This window comes from Nyctereutes procyonoides, unplaced genomic scaffold (genome assembly GCF_905146905.1).
Source record: "Nyctereutes procyonoides isolate TBG_1078 unplaced genomic scaffold, NYPRO_anot_genome, whole genome shotgun sequence".
Lineage (NCBI taxonomy): Eukaryota > Metazoa > Chordata > Mammalia > Carnivora > Canidae > Nyctereutes > Nyctereutes procyonoides.
The window spans coordinates 20,092,041-20,102,937 of NW_026575034.1; the positions used below are offsets into that span (position 1 = coordinate 20,092,041).

Below are 10,897 nucleotides of genomic sequence, written 5' to 3' on the forward strand. Positions count from 1 at the left end.
CATTTTATAAATGTATTACATATTATATTCTCACAATAAAGTGAGCTAGAGAAAAGAAAATGTTAAGATAATCTTAAGAGAAAATACACTTACAGTGCGGTGCTGTATTTATTGGAAAAAAAAAACCCACGTATAATTGGATACACAGTTCAAACCCATGTTGTTCAGGGGTCAACTGTATTAGCTTCAGGTGTACAATGTAATGCTTCAACATTTATGTACATTACAAAATGATCATCACAATAAGTCTAGTTAACATCTGTCACCATACATAGTTATAAACTTTTTTCTTGTAATGAGAGCTCTTATGATTTAATGTCTTAACTACTTTCAAATATGAAATACAGTATTATCAACTGTCACTACCCTATACATTACATCCCCACGACTTATTTACTTTATACCTGGAAGTTTCTATACCTTGTGATCCTCTACTCATTTTGCCCACCCTCCATCCCCACCTCTGGCAACTACCAATCTGTTCTCTGTATCTATGAGCTCATTTTTCTTTTTTTTTTCAAGATTCCACATAAAGGTCAACAATTCTACTGACAATTTTCTACAAATTCTCACCTTTATTGTTAAGCATTTCAATCACATCCTCTATGAGGGTCACCACTTCTTTGCTGTTCTTTGGATGTTGTAAATTCACCCAAGTCCTGATGTCTTCAGGGAGAATTGTCAGAAATTGCTCTAGCACTAACAGCTCTAGGATCTGCTGCTTTGTATGAACCTCTGGTCTCAGCCACTGAAGACAGAGCTCCCAGAGTTGGCACAGGGCTTCATGAGGCCCAGACACTTCCAAATACTGGAAATGTCTGAACTTTTGACGAGAGGCCTCAGAGTCATATGTTTCCATGACTGGGATGGATTCCTGTTGCCAAGATACATCTGATCTCAGGGCCTCACTTTGTTCATTTAGAGTCAGGTTTTGAGGTTTTGAGATAGCCATCAACTTGATCAGAGGCTGCATCTTCCTATACAGAACTCCCACTGTAGTTCAAATTTGTCTTACTAGAGGATAGTAATTCTTGGGCACGGGCTAAGCACTTGTATACAATATGTGTGCAGTGTGATTTCAGCCAAGTTCTATCTCAAAAAGAGAAAACTTCCAGGAGCTTCAGACACAAAGCCAACAGTCAGGTACCTGAGACAATGAAAAAAAAAGACACCAATATGACCTATATATGATGAACATGTTTTAGCAGTGTTAAAAGATAAAATAATACAAATAATATTCTTAAAATTGTCTAATAAGATAAATATTATGGATTATCCTTCCATTCTTTCTTTTTTTATAACAAGAAAATATGCTGTCTCTTCCCCTTAATCACCCACCAAAAAGACAGAAAACAAACACAGACAACACACAAAAAGTGACAATCTTTTTAAAACAAACCTCGTAATTACAATTAGATTTCTCCTGCATCAGGCGACAATACATTTTTGCTTTAAAACTAAGCAAAATACATCTTCAGAAAGATATTCAAGTTATTAAGGCTTTACACTAGTGATGCCTAAAAATATCTCTTTCTAAATTCTCACTAAAATATCAATAAGGTTATATAAAATGAGTATAATTGCAAACGCTCCTAGAAATTAAGAAACAATTGTTTAAAAAATAAAAGAATAAATATGAATCATTTCATTGTCAGGGATAAATCAAAAAATGACACAAAAATAGATACATAGATAGGCCAGGAAGAACCCATATCTATATGATCAATTAATCTATGACAAAGGAGGTAAGAATACACAATGAAGAAAGGACAGTCTTTTCAATAAATGGTGCTGGAAAATTGGACAGCTACATGCAAAATAATGCAAATGGACTACTTTCTTACACCACATACAAAAATAAACTCAAAATGGATTTAAAGATCTAAATATGAGACCTGAAGCCATAAAACTCCTAAAAGAAATACAGGCAGTAATCCCTCGACATTAACCTTAGCAACATATTTATGGATATATCTTCTCAGACAAGAGAAACAAAAGCAAAAATAAACTACTGGGACTACATCAAAATAAAGATCTTTTGCACAGTGAAGGAAAGCATCAACAAAACAAAAGGCAACCTACTGAACGGGAGAATATTTTTGAAAATGACGTATCTGATAAGTATTTAATATCCAAAATATATAAAGAACTTATACAACTCAACACACACACACACACACACACACACACACACACACATATCACATCACACTTCAATTAAAAAATGGGAAGAAGAGGGACGCCTAGGTGGCTCAGCGGTTGAGCGTCTGCCTTCAGCTCAGGGCATGATCCTGGAGTGCAAGGATTGAGTCCCACATTGGGCTCCCTGCATGGAGCCTGTTTCTCCCTCTGCCTGTGTCTCTGCCTCTATCTCTGTGTCTTTCATGAATAAATAAACAGCATATTTTTAAAAAATGGGAAAAGGAACTGAATAGACATTTTCCCAAAGATATACAGATGGCAAACAGGTACATGAAAAGATGCTCAACATCACTAATCGTCAGGAAATGCAAAATAAAACCACAATGAGCTATCATTTCATACCTGTCAGAAAATGGTTAGTATCAAAAAGGCAAGAAATAACCAGTGTTGTTAAGAATGTAGAGAAAAGGGAATCTTGTGTACTATTGGTGGGAATGTCAGCTGGTGCAACCACTGTGGAAAACAGTATGGAGGTTTGTCAAAAAATTAAAAATAGAAATACCATATGACCCAGTAATTTCACCATTGGGTATTTAGTCAAAGAAAATGAAGACACTAATTTGAAAAGATATATGTACCCCTATGTTTATTGAATTATTCACAATAGCTAAGATACAGAAATAACACAAGATGAATGTATAAAGGAGAGGTAGTATACATGTACAATTGAATATTAGTCATAAAAAACAATGAGATCTTGTATTTGCAACAACATGGATGGATCTGTAGGGTATTACGCTAAGTGAAATAAGAGAAAAAAAAATTTCATTTACATGTGGTATCTAAAAACTAAAACAAATGAGCAAACAAACAAACCAAATAGACTCTTAACTATAGAGAATTGGTGCTGCCAGAGTACAGGTGGGTGGGGGGATGTGAAAAAACTTCAGTTATAAAATAAGTACAGAGATGAAAAGTACAGCATAGGGAATATAGGTAATAATATCATAATAACACATGGTGACAGATGTTATTGTCACTTGTGTACAATATATGTACAATAGACTACACTTACCATGGTGGTCATTTTAAGTACTGTATAGAACTGTAGAATCAATGTTGAATACTAAAACTAATACTGTATATTAATTTTACCTCAATTAAAAAAAAAGTGCATTCCCAGACTATAATGATTAGGAGTTTTCATTTGTTAGGACTCACTATGGGCCAATCTGCAATGTTCACCAGGGAGGTTATAGGCTCAACTAAACATGTAGACACACAAGACTACATGGGCCGTATTTGGCACTAGTTTGTTCAGAAGGCCACTGGACAGAAAACACAGCTTACTAGCAGAGTAACTAGCACTGTTCTTCTGTGGGAGTCCTCATAGAGTATAGCCAAATGAAGAGATCCACATTGGTTGTGCAGAAAGCATACTGACTGAAAAGCATTCCCATAAGAGCCAGTATCTTTTAAAAACTTTAAGAGCAGAGCACTCAGCGTTCCCCCAAAAGCTTGCCCAATTATGAGAGTCATTACATTCAGAGAAGTTCAGATACAGCTTTCTATCCAATTTACAATTCTCCCAGTCTGGATGTAATTCAAACTTTCAGGGTTCACTTTTATTACCCATCTCTAAGCCAGTGGTTTTCCGGGGACATATGGTACCAGGGGAAATCTGACAATGTCTGGACACAGTTCTGGCTGTCACGACTGGGGGGTATTACATGCATCTAGTGAGAGGAGCCCAGGAATCCTGCTAAACATCCTAAAATACACAAGACAATGCTCTAAACATAGACTTATCCAGTCCAAAGTGTCAGTAATTCCAAAGAAAGAAACCCTGCTATAGAGAATATACAGTGACTAAGAGTACATACTTTAGAGTCATACTGACCTGAGGTTAAATCCCAGCTGTACTAGTTACTACATGTATAAACTTAAGCAAATTATTTTACCAAACCTTGAGTTTTCTCAACCGTAACATGGATATAACAATACCCATCTGACTGAATTATAGGGATTAAAAGAACACCCATTCACTTCTTGGCAGATAATAAGCACCCAATACCATTTTGTTGAGAGTTTATCATTATAAGTGGATGTTGAATTTTGTCAAGTGCTTTTTCTGCATCTATTGAAATGATAGGATTTTATTTTTCATTTTCTTAATGTGGTATATCACATGATTGATTTGCAGATATATTTGCAAATCATATATCTGATAAGAGATTAATACCCAAAATACATAAAGAACTCACACAACTTAATAACAAAAAAGCAATGTTTTAAAGACATAAGATTTGACTATTTTTCCAGAGAAGAGATTTGAATGTTTTTCCAAAGAAGATATGCAGATGGCCAACAGATATATAAAAAGATGTTCAACATCAATAATCAAGCATATGCAAATCAAACCTCAATAAGGTATCACCCCATAACTGTTAGAATGATTATTATGAAAAATACAAGACATAACAAGTGTTGCTAAGGGTGTGGAGAAAAGAGAACCCTTGTGCTCTGTTGATGGTGGTGTCACTTGGTGCAATCACTGTGGAAAACAGAATGGAGGATCCTTAAAAAATTAAAATAGAACTACCCTATGATCCAGCAACTCCACTTCTAGGCATCTATCCAAAGAAAATGGAAACACTAATGGGGAAAGATATATGCACCCTCATGTTCATTGCACATTTACAATAGCCAAGATATAAAAACAACCTAAGTGTCCATCAAGAGATGAATGGATAAAGATGTTTATCTACACACACACACACACACACACACACACAGAGAAATATTATTCAGCCATAAAAAGAATAAAATCTTACCACTGGCAACAACATGGATGAACTTTGAGGTCATTATGATAAGTGAACTAAAGTCAGAGAAAAAAAATACTGTATGATCTCTCCTATATGTGTAATCTTACAAAACAAACAAAAAGACAAGCTCAAAAAAACAAATTGGTGCTTGCTGGAGGAGAAGGGTGGCAGGTGGGAGAAATGGGTAAAGGCATCAAAGGTTTAGGGAAAAAAAAAAACCTGAAGCAATGGGCAAAGTATCAATTTTCAATACTTTCCATTGTGTTTTACTGGAATCATATAACAACCATTAAAAAACCCACACACAGCACTCAATAGACTATTTAATCTATACATGTATAGGTCTGCTTATTAGCAGATCTTACAGATTGGCCAAAAGTTTGTTCACAAAAGTACTTCCTGACCTCATCTGTTGGCAATGTCTACTTGAAAGACCACTCAACATTCAAATATGGATTAGTAGACAGAGGGAGAGAACAATATATGGAGACCAATGAAAAGACAGTATAGAAGGAAAAATGCACAATGCTCAAAAAAGTCAAATGAAAAAAACATTTTATTTTTATTTTTTTTTTAATTTTTATTTATTTATGATAGTCACACAGAGAGAGAGAGAGGCAGAGACACAGGCAGAGGGAGAAGCAGGCTCCATGCACCGGGAGCCCGACGTGGGATTCGATCCCGGGTCTCCAGGATCGCGCCCTGGGCCAATGGCAGGCGCCAAACCGCTGCGCCACCCAGGGATCCCCGGAAAAAAACATTTTAGAATGCAACTTTCTGAAGAAAAAAATAGAAGTATGGAAATGAGTGGAATCTGTAAGACTAAAGGCAGAGGAAAATATACAGTAGCACTGTACTCTAGTTGATAAAGTTAATTCCTATGGAGGTATAGGTTAACAATTCTGATACTGCTATACTGAACAATAAGTGGATCATAGACGATGAGAGGCAGGTTTCTCCATGTTTCAGTAGTTTACAGATAATCAAGGGAAGGAAATAAGAATGACCCAGGCGGTAATGAATTAGAGTTGGAAATATCAATATGAACCTATATTTAGCTTGATACAGGTAAAAGTGGTTACATACAGAAGTACTTATCATAGATATTTGTATATACAGGGGTTGGTATACACACATATATTTCCTTGCTCTGTCAGCTGAGTGGACCTAGAAGCAAGAACATCCCAGAAGCAACAATACTTAGTTCCCAGATTTTGGTTTTTAATGCAATACAAGGAACCAAGGGTCTAGAGAGAAATGGCTTATTCTAGAACTGGAGCAGAAGATATACACTGGAGCATCTTGAAGTATTAGAAACTAAATAAGAGGGCAGCCCAGGTGGCTCAGCAGTTTAGCACTGCCTTCAGCCCAGGGCCTGATCCTGGAGACCCAGGATCAAGTCCCACGTCAGGCTCCCTGCATGGAGCCTGCTTCTCCCTCTACCTGTGTCTCTGCCTCTCTCTCTCTCTCTGTGTCTCTCATGAATAAATAAATAAAATCTTAAAAAAAAAAAACTAAATAAGAGCTCAAAAACAAAAACACATGTACTGGATCATGTCATATACGTCCAGGAGTCAAGTGAGAGAACTCCCAGGGGCCAAAGCTGAAACAATATGAGCAATAACCTAAATCATAAAATTAATACCCATAAGCAATATAGATATATATGACTGACTGAATCAATCAATAAACAGGGAAGAATAGACCAATCTCTCATGCAGAAGAATTCCACATATTTATGTAGATACTCAGCCTTCCAGGAAGTGGAGCATAACTCTGTCCCTTGAGTTTGGGCTCTGCATAGTGAATCTCTTTGGAAGAGTATATATGGAGGAGGGGAAAAGAGTAAATTTATAGTGGAGAAAGCTGAAAAATATATATCAGCCATGTGATCAAAGTTAATATTAATAATGACAGGTCACGCTGGAGTATGTACCTTTGAGATAATGTGGTAGAAACAGCACTTTATCTCTGTGATTTTCCCCTCCCAGACCCATAACCCCAGTCTAATTATGAGAAAAATTCTAACAGACAAATGCTAATAGATGGGCTTCCCATACTATACCTGACTAGTACTCCTCAAAACTGTGAAGGTCATTAAAAAGCAAGTCTCAGAAACTGTCACAGCCAAGAGGAGCCTAAGGACATATGACAACTTAATGTAATGTGGCATCCTGGGTGGGATCCTGGATCAGATAAAGGTCATTAGGTAAAAATCAAAGAAGTATGATTAAAGTATGGACTTCAGTTAACATGTCTATATTATTTCACTGACTGCAACAAATGTACCGTACTAATTTGTTACTAATAGGGAAAATGAGTGTGGGGTATGTGGGAATCCTTTGCACTTTATTCACAATTTTTCTGTAAATCTGAAATGATAAAATAAAAATTTTATTTAAGATATTAAAGACACTTGCCTGATGTATTCATATTCAAAAGGATGCATGGTAAATTTGTGGAACAGAATTAGGGAGTCATTTGGTAAAACAAGAGGAGATTAAGATAAATATCAAAATGGATTAAGAGACTGACAACCTTGGTTGGAAGGAGTAAAGAACAAAAGGGACACTTCACTGAACCAATGATATGACAAACCTAACAGTCTCTCCAGAAATGCTGAGGTAAAGGGAGAACAACATTTTATGGTGTAAAGCAAATTAAAATTATAGAGAAATTTTTTCAACTCAAAGTGATCCATGCATATGGCAAAAAGAAAAATGATCAAAAGCATATGAGAACTTTTATGATGAAAATCAAGGGTTCTACCCCACTCTCATTTCTATGCCCAGGTTTACTACAGAGAGGTGAGTTTTATTTTTTTATATTTATTTTTTAAAGATTTTATTTATTTATAAATAAATAGTTTAGTTTTCTTAGTTTTCTGTTCATACTTAAGCGTTAGGGTGACTATTCCAGAGGGTCATACCAATTTCTACTTCTGTTGTATCAGTAGATTGGTTTCCTAATGGGCATCTACTCTGGGAGATCTTCCAAAAGCCAAGTATAAACAATACACAGAAATATAATGAATTAAAAAGCACAAATGCATTATACCAGACAAAGATAAAACATTAAATGACCAAAGGTACAATTTATGCTGAAATATGGCGTGTTAAATGTACCATATAACATAATTGGAATATATTTATCACATATTCCTCAGAAAACGAAAGATGAAATCAACAATGACATGCTAGAAATAGTAGAGATTATGGCAACTTTCTAAATCCTTAGCAAGATACACTAAAATTAAATAACAATATAGTAGATATGCAAAATGTATTTAAATGTGATATATAAAACGAGATAGCACTTTTTAAAATAAGATTCTTTTTTTAAAATTATTTGACAAAGAGAACACAAGCAGAAAGAGCACCGGGCAGCCCAGGTGGCTCAGCAGTTTAGCACTGCCTTCAGCCCAGGGCCTGATCCTGGAGAACCAGGATGGAGTCCCACAACAGGTTCCCTGCATGAAGCCTGCTTCTCCCTCTGCCTGTGTCTCTGCCTCTCTCTTTGTGTGTGTGTGTGTGTGTGTGTGTGTGTGTGTGTGTGTCTCTAATGAATAAATAAAATCTTAAAAAAAAAAAAAAACAAGCAGAAAGAGTAGCAGAGAGGGAGAGGGAGAAGGAGGCTACCTGCAAAGCAATGAAACACATATGGGGCTCCATCCCAGGACCCTGGGATCATGACCTGAGCTTAAGGCAGACACTTAACCAACTGAGCCACCCAAGCGGCCCTACAATGTAAGTTCTACTCAAGCACTTTTGAAAATGTTTACAAAAACTACTATATTTTAAATTACAAAAGTCCTCAAATAAAAAGTATCTACCAGTGGTGGAGACCACCTTTATTATTAGAATGAAAACTAGAATTTAACAGAAACAGAAAAAACATTCTCAACTAATTTGAAATTTAAACTTTGCTCCTAAAATACCACTGAAATTCAAAACAATAAAAACATCACACATCATGAGTGAAGTAAGTCAATCGGAGAAGGACAAACATATGGTCTCATTCATTTAGGGAATATAAAAAATAGTGAAAGGGAATAAAGGTTAAAGGAGAGAAAATGAGAGGGAAATATCAGAGAGGGAGACAAAACATGAGAGACTCCTAACTCTGGGAGATGAACAAGGGGTGGTGGAAAAGGAGGTGGGTGGGGGGTGGGGGTAACTGGGTGATGGGCACTGAGGGGGGCACTTGATGGGCTGAGCACTGGATGTTATGCTATATGTTGGCAAATTGAATTCCAAAAAATAATAATAAGAAGAATTAGGGGATCCCTGGATGGCTCCGCGGTTTAGCTCCTGCTTTTGGCCCAGGACGTGATCCTGGAGTCCGGGATCGAGTCCCATGTTGGGCTCCCTGCATGGAGCCTGCTTCTCCCTCTGCCTGTGTCTCTGCCTCTCTCTCTCTCTCTCTCTCTCACTGTATGACTATCATAAATAAATAAAAAAAAATTAAAAAAAAAAGATGTCGAAGCCTTACATACGTACTTGTTTAAGTACGTAAACAAGAATGAGATGATTAAACAGTCAACTGCAAGTGAGAAAAACAAAAAAAATATATACTGGGAATATATAGGTTAAAAATATAAATTAATAACTCAGTCGGTATCAATATTTACAGGCCCCGAAGGTCAGGGACGTTCAGGAGGACCTGCTTGCAGTGAGGATTCCAGAAAAGGAGCAGTTGGACGACAGAAGGTCAGCGTAAGGCTGAGACTGCGAGCAGCCTCGCGCTGTGTAAGCCATGAACACTGGCGCGAGCAAAGTCAAGAAGGCTTAGAGTTTAACCTCTGCAGTGAACGGCCGCCTCTCAGGACGGCGGTGGCAGGAGCGAGGGAGAGCTTCGAGGGCGAGCCAGGCCCACGGACACGGAGGGCGCGACAGGCGCGGGCGGCAGGGATCTCGGGCACTGAACAGGGGCCACAGGGTCAAGGGATTTTCTAGCACCGAGGACTCAGCAGGTGCCAATTATGCACAAGGTACTTTCCGTGGGTGGAGAGGGTTGTTTTGTAGAGCAAGTTTAAATTTCAACGAAAGAGCTGATAGGCAGCAGCCTAGGTAAACCCCTTCGCGCCTGGCGCAGGGAGAGGGGCGCACAGGGCCCTGTGCACACGGAGCGTCTGAGACCGAGAAAGACGCCCTGAACTGTCCGCACTGGCGGCGAGGTTAGGAATGGCTGGGAAGAAGGCCAGCTGGGATGCAGATTTCCCACCGCGTCTGCGGCCCACGGATCCAGCCCCGTCATCCCGGCCCCGAAGCCTCCCCCCCCCCCCCCCCCCCGGCGGCACGAGGCCCGCAGGCCGCCCCCGCAGCAGGGCAGAGAGGCGGCGCCGCACGCGGCTCCCCGGGCTCCGGCGCGCACCCCTCCTCCTGCAGCCCGCGCCTCCCCGCCGCCCGCGCCCCCCGCGCCCCCCGGGGTCCCGCACACACTGCGGGGCGCGCGCCCCAACCCGCGGACGCGCCGCAGCGGGGCTCCCCGAGCCGCACAGCGCGTCCTCACCGCCACCGACCCGGTGGTCCCTGGGCGCGGCTCCCGGCAGGGGCTCCGTTCCGTCCGCCCGGGCGCCAGTGGCGACGGCAGCCGCGGAGGCCGTGCGGCTCCGGGCGGGGGCAGCCGGCGTGGGCACTAACGCCCGAGCCAAGCAGCAGGGCACAGCCCGCCCTTCCGCGCCGCCCGGGTCCGGCGTGTCCCAGAAGCCCAGGCGCCCCGCCCCGCCCCCGCCCCCCGGGCGCACGCACGCGCACCAGCCCTGGAAGGAGCCCCCAGCGGCCCCCGCGGCCCCAGTCCACCTGAGAAGCCTGGGGCTTCCCCAGACCCCGCCCCTCCCCATCGCCAGGCCCCGCCCCCTTCCCATCTCCAGACCCACCCCCTCCACATCTCCAAGTGCTGCCTGATCCCCAGCTCCAGGCCGCGCC

The 10,897-nt window shown here is 40.5% G+C and overlaps 1 protein-coding gene across 5 annotated transcripts in view; it reads right to left on the reverse strand.

Annotated features, from left to right (window-relative positions):
* The window catches only part of ZNF215 (zinc finger protein 215), a 29,984-nt gene extending 19,321 nt beyond the window's left edge, over positions 1–10,663 (reverse strand). Inside the window, exons 1-2 of one of the 5 annotated variants that reach the window (XM_055317783.1) lie at positions 10,492–10,663; positions 574–1,147 (exon numbers count right to left, since the gene is read on the reverse strand). In XM_055317783.1, the coding sequence (XP_055173758.1) occupies positions 574–973 (400 nt within the window). In that variant the 5' untranslated portion in view covers positions 974–1,147; positions 10,492–10,663. Of the gene's footprint in view, positions 1–573; positions 6,370–7,035; positions 8,535–10,481 lie in introns of those variants that run through there. The other 4 variants (XM_055317785.1, XM_055317786.1, XM_055317784.1 and 1 more) reach the window with 4 other exon arrangements.
* Between the last annotated feature and the right edge of the window lie 234 nt (positions 10,664–10,897).